Source organism: Nelusetta ayraudi, unplaced genomic scaffold (assembly GCF_046127955.1).
Source record: "Nelusetta ayraudi isolate G7.1 ecotype Tasmania unplaced genomic scaffold, CSIRO-AGI_Nayr_v1 ptg000042l, whole genome shotgun sequence".
Classification (NCBI taxonomy): domain Eukaryota; kingdom Metazoa; phylum Chordata; class Actinopteri; order Tetraodontiformes; family Monacanthidae; genus Nelusetta; species Nelusetta ayraudi.
The window spans coordinates 18,710,001-18,722,500 of NW_027466092.1; the positions used below are offsets into that span (position 1 = coordinate 18,710,001).

General features: G+C 49.4%; 1 protein-coding gene across 2 annotated transcripts in view; it reads right to left on the bottom strand.

Moving 5' to 3' along the window:
- Nucleotides 1–3,296: 3,296 nt before the first annotated feature.
- Nucleotides 3,297–12,500, bottom strand: part of LOC142894076 (ephrin type-B receptor 4b-like) — a 16,951-nt gene continuing 7,747 nt past the window's right edge. The window contains exons 7-21 of one of the 2 annotated variants that reach the window (XM_076035207.1): nt 11,733–11,875; nt 10,931–11,135; nt 10,638–10,765; nt 10,350–10,515; nt 9,391–9,487; nt 8,869–8,930; nt 8,670–8,783; nt 7,945–8,192; nt 7,704–7,850; nt 6,960–7,028; nt 6,533–6,582; nt 6,349–6,448; nt 4,985–5,155; nt 4,322–4,480; nt 3,297–4,236 (exon numbers count right to left, since the gene is read on the bottom strand). In XM_076035207.1, the coding sequence (XP_075891322.1) occupies nt 4,081–4,236; nt 4,322–4,480; nt 4,985–5,155; nt 6,349–6,448; nt 6,533–6,582; nt 6,960–7,028; nt 7,704–7,850; nt 7,945–8,192; nt 8,670–8,783; nt 8,869–8,930; nt 9,391–9,487; nt 10,350–10,515; nt 10,638–10,765; nt 10,931–11,135; nt 11,733–11,875 (2,015 nt within the window). In that variant the 3' untranslated portion in view covers nt 3,297–4,080. Of the gene's footprint in view, nt 4,237–4,321; nt 4,481–4,961; nt 5,156–6,348; nt 6,449–6,532; nt 6,583–6,959; nt 7,029–7,703; nt 7,851–7,944; nt 8,193–8,669; nt 8,784–8,868; nt 8,931–9,390; nt 9,488–10,349; nt 10,516–10,637; nt 10,766–10,930; nt 11,136–11,732; nt 11,876–12,500 lie in introns of both variants that reach the window. The other variant, XM_076035208.1, reaches the window with a different exon arrangement.

The window sequence follows — 12,500 nt, forward strand, 5'->3', positions numbered from 1 at the left end:
AGTTCCCCCTTCACTCTGTTAATCTGTAATTCTCTGCTTGGAGTCACAGTTCATGTCAGTCGTGAAAGATGGACTTAAACCAACCAACCCTTACCTTAATGAGTGTCCGACCACTTACTCTGATGTTAACAGATGTCCAAGAGATGTTGGGATGAAGACGGTCTTAGACCTCTGGTGGACATTTTACATTATGTTTTCTTCTCCCAGCCTGGACAATGTCGGCCAGTTGGCAGGACATTTTAAAGGCTTCCATCGGATGTCTTGTTTTGCTGGAATCAAGTTCTGGTGAGGAGAGCAGGGCTCATGAAAATACTGAAGCTGACAACACGCAATGTCTTACAGAATCGCTCAATGGCTCATTCTTCAGATTTCATCAGCAGTTTGAATTGAGTTGAACCTCAACTTATATGAATTTGGGTATCCTTTTTGAATTTCTGCCAATGGAGCTGAATTTGTTATTGCAACCCTTATGGAGATCTGGAAAAAACTAGCAGTGGGCCTCTCCAGCCAATACTCGTTTTCTTCTTGGTGATCTTTGCTCAGTTGTCAGCTTCTCTGTTGTTGGATGGGGGGGTTGGATCATCTCTTCACCTTAAATCAACCATTAAATGAAGAGGACTTTGTTCACACCTACCTAACCGACCAAACTGAGAAATCGAACATGAGTTTGATCATCAGAACTGGAGTGACGCTGTGCTGGTCTCAATCAGTAACTTTGTGATGGCTTGGCTGGTGGAATATCACATAAAGCCAGGGAAAGGTGTTTGTCTGTCACCAAAGTGACAGATGGAGGAAGGAAAAATGCATCAAGGCAAAGTAGGAAACAGCAGCAGGGTCCATGGACAGCAAACAACATCACTTCCTGTCTGAACTATGGCTGGAATGTGTGACCCAACCGACCCACCAATCGCAGGCCAGAGACACAGTGAGAGACAGGCGGGAAGTCAAAGAGGGAGGAGCCACAGGAAAAGGAAGTGGAGCCTCCTGCCGCGACTGAGGAGGTTCAAAGGTCACACGCATGCACACAGCCAGCATTTGTTTCATGTTGCTTGTTGGTGAGTTGGTGAGTTTCTGTCTGTGGCTTCCATCCTCACTTCCAACAAAATACAAAAAAGGGGGAGAATGGACCAATTGTGATTGACAGCTAAGAGAGGCAGCAAGAGCAGTGATTTAACCCCCGTCTTTGATTTTACATGTGTTCAGCAGATGTTCTTTACATCTTCAAAATCGATTACACAGAAACACACACACACACACACACACACACACACACACACACACACACACACACACAGTCCTTCTCCGACATATAAACACAGACCTGTACACTTTGGAGCCAACAATAACGTGTGATAAACCCAGTGCTGCATACTTTTGTGAGTGTGTTGTGAGTTTTGGAATTTCCCTGTGTGGACACTGCTGAACGGAATGCACAAAGAAAAAGACAGGGCTGGGGGGATAGAGAGAAAGAGTGAGAGCGAGAAAGAGAGAGAGAGAGAGGTGGGACGGGGTGAAGAGGAAAAAAGAGAGAGAAGTGCACAGTGTGAACTCCGTTTCTGGTCATTCTTCTCCTGATGACCTCAGCTGGAGATCCACTTCCTGGCTGGCCAGGCAACATGCTAATTCTTCTAGCTATTCCTCTAAAAAAAAGTTTCTCGTTGCTATCATCTTCTGTCGCAGACTAAGTATTGATTGAATGTTAAGATAATCCACAGCTAAACTCGCTTGTCTTGCATTGCCAAGCATGTCGCCTGCTGAAAAAATTTCAAAGGTTTGCCAGCTCTCAACACATCTGTTAGCCTTTTCATAACTAGCAATACTCCAAACTCGCATATGAGCTCGCGAAATGTAGGTATTAACTTACACTTACTCCTATGTTTTCTTCAGGCTGAAGATGAAATTTTACTCTAGAAACGACCCACGCCAACATCAGAGAAGAACACACACACACACACACACACACAGACACACACACGCACGCACACTGCCTGTAGTGTGTAAATCACAGCTCATTAAGTTACAACCATCAAAAAAAAAGAAGATCCTGTTGCTCTATATATGTGTGTGTGAGGTCACTACCAGGTCGAGGAGGTGGTGGTGATCCGTCAGCCTATCACCTGACAGATTATCTGCTGACTGACGGGTCTGATAGTTACCGTAGTGACAGACTGCCAGTCTGTGTGTCTTCTTTCCTCGAGGTTGCTGTGATGAGTTCCACAGGTTCCTATCAGGTCTCAGGTCCAGCACGTTTTTCCGTTAAGAGCATGTTCTTCGGGAAGTGTTTTCCAAGTTAGACCAAGAGGAGCCTTGGTGACATTGTCAGAAGAAAAGGAGAGCTTTAAAACCTTTTCAAGACGCTCAGCCATTCAAAGGTTCACCTGTGGGTTTCCCGAGAAACTCTCCGGCAGGGTTTTTTTGTTTTTTTTTAAAGGATTTGAGGTTAATATACAGAAGGTCGTGGGTTCGATTCCGGGCCTGGGACCTTTCTGTGTGGAGTTTGCATGCTCTCCCTGTGTCTGCGTGGGTTCTCTCCGGGTTCTCCGGGTTTCTCCCACACTCCAAAAACATAAATGTGAGGTCAATTGAACATTCTAAATTGTCCGTAGGTGTGCATGTGAGTGTGAATGGTTGTTTGTTTCTATGTGACCCTGTGATGAACTGGCCACTTGTCCAGGGTGTCACCCTGCCTTTGCCCTATGACAGCTGGGAGAGGCTCCAGCAGACCCCCGTGACCCTGAGCTCGGGACTAAGCGGGTATGGAAAATGAATAATGAAGGTTAATATACCATCGAGGGTTAATAAACTGCTGCAGTCACTGTAGACATTGTGGACAGAGTCCAAAACTCCAGGTTTCTAAAGTTGCCAGCAACATTGTATGGGTAGCACAGATTTTCTGAGGAATGCCCTACAGGGCCTTCTGATTGTTCTACTTTCCAGTGTTCTTGAAGCCATTAGAGGTAAGGCTCTCAAGGTCCTCAGAGGGAACTAGAGATTCCAACAGGTTCCTGAGGTTTTTCAACCAGACCGCAGAAAGGACGTGGGGTTTCTCTCTGGGGTTGATCACACACAAACACACACACACACACACACACGCACGCACACTGCCTTCAGCTGTTTTGTGTTACATCAAAAGTGATTCTCAGCAACTGGACCCTGGTTTTCAGCGAGAAGGAGAAGGAGGAGAAGGAGTAGAGACATACAATTCTCCTGTGATTGGCTGAGAGGGACTCTGCCCACTGACACCCTATAACCATAATGAATGGTGTGGTTTGGTCACAGCCAGCAGGAGACATTGATTTGTTCTTTGTGTTTTTATTGTCTGGTATAAAAAAACAATGGATAAAAACATGAACATAAAAAAGTGCTAAAATACAAGACCATGTTCTACAAAGAGTCACTCATAGTCTACAGTCAGACACATTAGTGATCCCACCCAAGTCCTCAATAAAACTGTAGAGCATGTCAGACAACGGTATCTGAGGAGAAGCCTTGGACAAAGGCTCTTTATACATCTCTGGAAGTTGCCTCTTCTCAACCGATGCTCAGATAACGTTCATGTTCCCGGCGTTGTTCCCAGAGATTCTTCCCCTCAGTCACATGAAAAATTCAACGTGATCATATTCCAGAACATTTTGAATCGTCACAAGAGTATATCCTTAGGGTCTTCCTGATGGACTCATAATGGCTTGCCTCCTTCTGCATGTTCTGGGCTCATCTGCAGTCGTGTACGCACTGTGTGCAGCTAGTCCTGAGCCAGAAGTCAGAGGGTCACATGGTAACTGCTCACAGAAGAGCCAGGCTTGTCTCTGTCACCAAGGGTACTTTTTTTGTCCATCACTCCCCACACTCTCTATTCCACATTCTGACTGGCCGACCACCAGGGTATAAACTGGCCGGAGGTAAATGAGGAAGCGCTTTGGTATTCCTGAGCAGTAATTGGCTGCATGTCATCAACCAGGACCTTGTTTCACATCATCGTGGCCCATCCAACACCGTTGGTGGCAATTTCTTTTGCTGCGTAAGGCACTGGAAACTACTTTCAGTCACTGGCCCAGCTTCTGTCGCTGCATCTTGGGCATCTTAGGATCCGTGGTCGACGTCGTCTGTGCAGTGTGTCGGGCTGTCAGTGGTCAGTAGAGCAGGGTGGGCGGGGCTTTGGGTATCCTGAGTGTCTGGATGGAGGAGAGGATCTTCTTCTGGTGACCTGCTAAGGTCACGCCAACTCGGAGCAGGTCCCTGCAGGACAAAGGAATCCATGAATGGCTGGCTGGCTGTCAGCTTCACGTTACCGCGGAAACACGTGTTCAGTTTTTATACGTACTCGGTGTTGAGCTGCGACACCACGTCCAGGCGGGTGAAGCCAGCCTGCAGGAAGTTCTGCTCGTACCGCTCCATCTTTATGGACCGCAGCCACTCGGACACCGAGGAACAGGAGGAGAGGGGTGGTGGGACTCGCTGGTCCAACAGGGGGTGGGATGGGCTGGAGGAGGTGGAGAAACAGGGAGGCAAGCAGTGAGCTCAAGGCTTTCAGGACTGACTGTCTGTCTGTCCATCTGTCTGCTGGTCAATCTGACTGTTATTTATCTGTCTGTCTGTCTGTCTGTCTGTCTGTCTGTCTGTCTGTCTGCTTGTCTGTCTGTCTGCTTGTCTGTCTGTCTGCTGGTCTGTCTGACTGTCTGTGTCTCTGTCGGTCTACCTGCCTGTCTGTCTCTCAGCCTGTCTGTCTGCATGTCTGTCTGTATCTCTGTCCTTCTGTCTGTCTGTGTCCTGTCTGTCTGCCTGCCTGCCTGCCTGCAGCTGCCAGTGACAACACTGGCCTTTGTAATCAGCCGTCAATCACACAGTCCGTGAGCCCCTGAGGCCCCACCCACTGAGCACACACAGCGGGCTGACCTCTGACCCTAGCAGCTGGTGCAGGGAGGGGAAAGAAAAATCCCTCCTCCACTTATGCACACCCTCACCTCGGCCCCTCTGGATGGGTCACCTTCAGGGAGGCAGGGTTCCGGATCAGCCTATCGAGTGAGGCCACCACGTCGCAGAACCTCGGCCGGTTGGCTCGCTCCTTCTGCCAGCAGTCCAGCATGAGTGCGTGCAGGGAGGCTGGGCAGTCTGGCGGAGGGGGCAGCCGATAGTCCTGCTCGATGGCGTTGATCACCTGACAGGACGGAAAAAAAGAGCTTCAGTCACTTAGGGCGGTCAGTTGGCACCGGAACAGAAAGAATAATTTGCTACCTTAACTTACGTTTTATTCATTATCTGAGCCTGAACAATGTTTTATTTTGAGAAATGACCGGATTCTCTCTGTTAAATCCGTCTAATTTGCGTTTGCATAATTTGCATGGGCAAACTATGGCCCGGGGGCCATAAGCTTTTTAATTTGGCCTGCTGAACTTGAAGAAATTATATTAATAGTGAGTAAGTCATAAAATATGGATAAAACATAGCTTCAAATCCAGATATTTTGTTGTAACTGCTATTGTTCATTTTCAATAGACATTAAAGCACATGTTTTCTACATATCTCATGACATATCTTTTTCTCCTATGAGGTGGGTCACCAAAACACTCCATCCATCTGCTCCCACCCCTCTGTCAAATTGAAGAGGCTACTGTGGCCCACCAGTTAAAATGTTTGCCCACCCCTGAACTAAAGGCTCAACTCTTGACGCACATCAAGGCGCTTTTCTCAGGCAAGTGATACATTACCACTAAAATTAAACCCATGAGTTCGCTAGATAGCTGGCAAAATGATTGAAAACAAATGTCTTTGGAAAGTTTCTTTGCAGAGGGGAAAATGTCCAGTGAGGAGACAGAAGATGAGCGTTCTACTCAAGAAAAATAAAGCTGCATTTAACGAACAATACCAGGAGTCCAACTTAAAAATATGGATTTTATCTTGACAGGAGATTCCCACGCAACAAAGTCCACTCTGCATAACATGTGGCAACTGGCCCTCAGTTCTAATGAGGCATTGAAGCCTTCAAAACTGCTTCTCCACTTGGAGACCAGGCACCTGCATTAAGAGACCAGCAGCTTTTGTAGTATTTTGAAATAATAAAAAAAAAATATTACTCCTGTTATGTTGTTGTTGCATTGTTAAGAGGATGCTGCTAAACAGTGGATTCATGTTTATTACGATATTTAGAAAAGACCACATGGTTGTATTTATCCGCCACACCTTAAAAGGCCGGTCTCTCAAAAGATTGTCTGACATTAAAATGATCTGTGAAAAAAAACGCCAGGGGACCGCTGCGAGCGTTTCAACACTTATTGGTTATTAGGTTGTGTGTTCATAGTGAGCTCAGGTGAACACAGACAGGTTGCACAGGGCGTTGCCAGGTAAGCTTACATCCTGGTTGCTCATGTCCCAGTAAGGCCGTTCTCCGTACGACATCACTTCCCACATGACGATGCCGTAGCTCCACGCGTCGCTGGCTGACGTGAACTTCCTGCAAGAAGGAAACATGAACTTGTCTCCAGTTCACAACTGCCAACTGACGAGTCTTAGCCCTGTGGTGATTGCCAACACTCACCTGTAGGCAATGGCCTCAGGAGCTGTCCATCGGATGGGGATTTTCCCTCCCTGAAAATCACATGAGATAATAAAAGCCTTTAGAGGAGTGGAAGGTCCCTGAACACCAGACATCGTTCCTTTTTTTCCTTTTTTATTTAATTTAATTTAATTTAATTTAATTTAATTTAATTTAATTTAATTTTTTTATATTTATTTCTTGCTTTTATTTCTTATTCTTTTATTGTGTGTCGTTTTATTGCATTGGTTTTGTGTTTCTGTGTCTGTTCTTGAGTGTTGAATTAAAGGCACTTATTAATAAAATGTATTTTTTATAATTTATTAAACCACAAAGAACCATCTACAAAAATGAGATTCCCACATTCCAAACGGAACACACTGATTATTGGCGAACACAACAGGCCTGTTCATAAGCTCGTTAGACTGACCAGAGAGCTGGTGTAGGTTGGGTCTGATGAGTTCTCAGTCAGGAAGCGACTTAGACCAAAGTCAGACACCTGGACCAAGAGACAGACAGCTGCATCAGAGGAATGACAGAGAGACAAGCAAGCAGGCAGACAGACAGAGAGAGATACAGACAGACATAGTGACAAACAGACACACGGACAGACAGAGTGACACACAGAGTGACAGACAGGTACACAGACAAACTGACTGACAGACAGGCAGGCAGGGGCAGACAGAGATACAGACAGACAGACAGGCAGGCAGACAGGCGGACAGAGATACAGACAGACAGACAGACAGACAGGGAGGCAGGCAGGCAGGCAGACAGACAGACAGGGAGGGAGGCAGGCAGGCAGGCAGGCAGACAAGAGATACAGACAGACAGACAGGCAGGCAGGCAGACAGACAGACAGACAGACAGACAGAGAGGCAGGCAGGCAGGCAGGTAGGCAGGCAGACAGGCAGGCAGGCAGGCAGGCAGACAGAGATACAGACAGACAGACAGACAGACAGGGAGGCAGGCAGACAGGCAGGCAGGCAGCAGGAAGGCAGGCAGACAGAGATACAGACAGACAGACAGACAGACAGGCAGGCAGGCAGGCAGGCAGGCAGACAGACAGACAGACAGGGAGGCAGGCAGGCAGGCAGGCAGGCAGCAGGAAGGCAGGCAGACAGAGATACAGACAGACAGACAGACAGGCAGGCAGACAGACAGACAGGCTCACCTTGCAGACCAGGTTGGAGTTAACCAAGATGTTTCGAGCTGCCAGGTCTCGGTGGACGTAGCTCATGTCCGAGAGGTACTTCATCCCTGCTGCAATCCCCCGCAGCATCCCCACCAGCTGGATGGTGGTGAACTGTCCATCGTTCATCTGCAGACAGACAGGGCGTGAGACAGGCGGACAGTGAGACAGGCTGGAGGGAGGTGATGGATGGTGTGCCCCCCGCCCCCTCGGGATTACTCACCCTCAGGAAACTGTCCAGTGCACCGTTTTCCATGAACTCAGTCAAGATCATCACAGGACAGGAAGTGGTGATGACGCCCTCCAGGTGTATGATGTTTGGGTGCTGGAACTGACCCATGATCGACGCCTCGGACAGGAAGTCCCGCCTCTGCTTCTCTGTGTAGCCACCCTTGAGCGTCTTGATAGCCACATAGTTCTCCTTCCGTCCAGGAACCCTTAGTCGACCGCGACACACCTCGCCAAACTCACCTGAGTAGGTCAAATCAACTCATCTTAACCAAGAGTTCACTCGGGTTCACTAGACATGGCTTTGTTCTACTGAAGGGAACAAAGAACCTTCAACTGACAATTGACTCAAAGGTTTTGGTTTCCTCCTCATCAGGTTTGAGGAAGCAGAACAAGAAGCAGATGTTAGAAGAGAGCCCACAAGAGCCAAGCCGACCTCAGCGTTGAATGGGTGCTGTTCCTTTAAGGCTTGTTAGTGCATACCAATACTTGGACAACTCACGCACACACACACACACACACACACACACACACACACGCGTGGCCACAGACGCTGTGTGTTTGCTTTAATAAAGGAGGATTTGTGTGTGTGATCAGACTCTCTCAGGACTTCACATCCTGTTGGTTCCCGTATAGGGTTCAGGTTCTCATCCTGACACTGAGTGGCTTCGGCAGGGGAACCATTGAAAAGGCGCTTTGTTGGTGTGTTAGGTTTCTTACCAGCTCCGATCACCTCCTCAATCTTCACAAAGGAGGCCTCGATCTCCTTGGCGAACTCCCTCACGGCCTCGTTGGGGTCCTCGTAGGTGAAGGGGTCTATGTACACTTTCATTGCTGCAGCAACAACACAACAGTCAGTGGCAACGTTGGCCCTTATCGTCATCGCTGTCTGTTGCCGGCCGCACGAACGAGAACTCACTCTGTCCCATCTGGTAGTGTCCGCTCTTATCAGCCATGTCTGCGCGCCGCCCCCTCCTGCGACTGGAGGAAACACAGACAGAGAGTCAGACGTGTCTTCAGTGTCTCCAGCAGCTGCAGGATTCTTGATCTCTCCGGAGAAACACACTCGCAGACGTGCACGCTCCTTTCATTCTCTCAGGAATGTTTTTATCTGTCAGTGTCGAGTTTCTCTGTCTTAATATAGTCACATGTCCCACCCTGCTGTGTGTGTGTGTGTGTGTGTGTGTGCGCGTGTGTGTGCGAACCTGAGGTCAATGTTTCATTGTTCTACTGTGGTAGGGCAGGGAGGGAGGGAGCATCCTGAACACATGTAACACACGCACACACACACACACACACACACGCACACACGCACACACGCACACACGCACACACGCACACACACACACACACCCACACACACACACACGCGCACGCACACACACGCACGCACGCACGCACGCACACACGCACACACGCACACACATATTGACTCTCTCACCGGTAAAAGTACATGGCCACAGCGGTGGCAGCAATCAGCAGCAGGATGGCCAAAGAGACCAGGACCCCGGTCAGCACCAGCTGCGACTGAGCAGTGCCTGAAAACAGCGACCAAACAACTTAGGGGTAGATCCTCAGAGAAAGGTAGCGCAGCGGTGAAATGCGGCGCGTTTTGCGGGGAGATTGTGGCTGCAATTTGCGCCACAGATGCGGGGATCCACAAAGGTTTTTGCGCTAATGACATGCAGGCGCAAACACGCCCACAAGTGCGGCACCTGAAACAGGTGCGAATTTTGCTGTCTGTTAACCTGTATCTCTTTAAAATTTCCCGTTCAAACAGTGAAACTCTGCTAGGATAAAGGCGCTCCTGTGCTCCTGGCATTACGATGCCTCCTCCGTCTACCAGACTGCTGCCATAATGGAAAGAAAGCCAAGACGCGTTAGTCACCAACACCTGAGTACCATTTGTATTTTTCATAGCCGATCTAAAATATTGGCATATATACTGTAGTCTATGCCTATCTATATATAAGATTTCGGGATATATTTCAGGCTTTCCAGAGAGGAAAGTTTCACTCAGAAGCCAGAAACACTCTGACAAACAGAAGCTGCTCCTGGTTTTGGCTGGCGGTGTTTGCGTCTGTCAAACTGCGTGCGGACACGAGCTCAAACTCTTTCTGGATCTGCCGCTGTTTGAATGAGGCATATTTGCATAGAAGGGGGTGTGTCCTTTTGCGCCTAATGACTCATTTAAATACATTCAAATGAATCTGGCGCAACCCTGCCGCTACCTGCGATTGTCAGGTTTGCGTCCCCTCTGTGGATGGGAATCACCGTTTTTGGCGTTATTTAGACGGATTTTCTGGCGCAAAAGCCGCGCAATCGCTTTGTGGATCTACCTCTTATTCTCTTTTTCCCAGAATTGCGTTTTTGTCAACGGTCAGACAGACTGATTCATACCGTCGGGCAAGGTGTTGAAGACGGCCGCCATGCCGAAGGTTCCGTATCCGGCCTGGGAGCGGGCGCGGACCTGCACCTGGTAGCGCTGCGCCCTCTGGAGGCCTGTCAGCACCACAGAGGCAGACCTGCTGGACACGTACTGCCACTGACCAGCCTCCTCGCCGTCCTGAGGGCCACACCATCATGTCACCATGGTCCCAGTGTGTGCATGTGTGTGTGTGTGTGTGTGTGTGTGTGTGTGTGTGTGTGTGTGTGTGTGTGCATGTGTGTGTGTGTGTGTGTGTGTACCTTGGGACTGTAGCGAAGCTGGTAGTCCAGGATCTGGTGTTGGTTCTGCACCACTGGAACACTCCACTCTATTGACAGACTGGTCTCCGAGGCCACCACCCTCTTTAGACCTGCCACGGGGGGAGGCACTATACACACACACACACACACACACACACACACACACACACACACACACACACACACACACACACACACACACACACACACAAGCAAAGATTGTGATTGGTTACCCACCGGCTATGGATGCAATGCGGGGAGGGATGGTGCACTTTGTGTACTTTGCAGCGTACCATCTCGGCTGGTGGTGATGTTCACGCGGACAGAGGCTGGCTCTGATTGGCTGAGGGTGGACACAGCATTCAGCGACTGGACGGTGAAGGTGTACCTGGCGTGCGGGCGGAGTCCCCACACAACCACGCGGCCCTGAGTCAGACTGCGATCAGACGGCTGGATCAGGATGTCGCTGTCACATGGGGAACAGGAATCGGCCAATCCCTGCACAGCACAACATGGAGACAGTCAGGGGGAGGAGATGTTGGTTTTGAAGGTTGGTTGGTGGAGGTGGTGGTGGTGGCGGTGGTGGCTGTGGTAGTGGTAGTGGTGGTGGTAGAGGTGGAGGTGGTGGCTGTGGTGGTGGTGGTAGAGGTGGAGATGGTGGCTGTGGTAGTGGTGAAGGTGGTGGTGGTGGTAGAGGTGGAGGTGGTGGTGGAGGAGGTGGTAGGGGTGGAGGTGGTGGTGGCTGTGGTGGTGTTGGAGGTGATGGTAGGGGTGGAGGTGGTGGTAATGTTGGAAGTGGTGCAGGTGGTGGTGGTGGTAGTGGAGGTGGTGGACGTGATGGTAGGGGTGGATGTGGTGGTGGTGGCTGTTGTAGTGGTGGTGGAGGTGGTGCAGGTGGTAGTGGTAGTGGTGGTAGAGGTGCTAGTAGAGGTGGAGTTGTAGGTGGTGGTGGTTGATGGTAGGGGTGGACGTGGTGGTGGTGGCTGTCGTAGTGGTGGTGGTGATGACAATGGCAGTGGAGGTGGTGGAGGTGATGGAGGTGATGGTAGGGGTGGACGTGGTGGTGTCACTGATGGTGCTGAGTGTTGCACCCACCCTGGTGGCGGCCCCGCAGCTGGAGCAGAGGACGCGGTAGGTGAGGTCGGCCCGGCCGCCACGGTCCAGTGGCTCGCTCCACTCCAGGGTGACCGAGGTGCCGTTGATCTGGCTCACCATGGAGCGCGGAGCAGAGGGGGGGCCTGGGAGACAGGGGTCACGCAGGTCAAGGAGAGCTTGTGCGGCTTAGGACAGTGTTTTTAGAGCTTTTTGAGCCTCGGCTCCACCGTCTCAGCTCACTGTTTAACTCCTGTTTCGCTGTGAGCGGGACAGACTGTCTCACGGGACAGCCTGGAAACGCTGTCCCAGCGTTGGCCATTGTCTGCTATGTTCCTCTACATCAGCGTTTTTCAACCTTTGTTGAGCCACAGCACATTTTTCACATGGAAAAAAATCCCATGGAAAACCACCAAACCTAAAATATTACGAAATGACACTTTTAAGCCTAATCATGTGAAACCTGGGCCTGTTTAGATGCACACAAATGAAGTGAAATTGGGTATTTTTTTATGGTACACCTGACATTATGGTACACTAGTGTGGCACAGTGGTTGAAAAACACTGTACTAGTGTACCCTAATTATCCAGTTTCACTTAATTTGATCTAAAAAAAAAAAAAATTCCCTTGTGGAGTGACTGTGCTTTAAAAGGAATGTGAGTCTATTTTCCTCAATTTCTCCCAGGATATCAACTTTGTGTGCATCTAAATGTTGTAGTATTTTTGGTTGGTGATGTGCCATGGGATTTTTTCACTGTAAGAAATGTGCC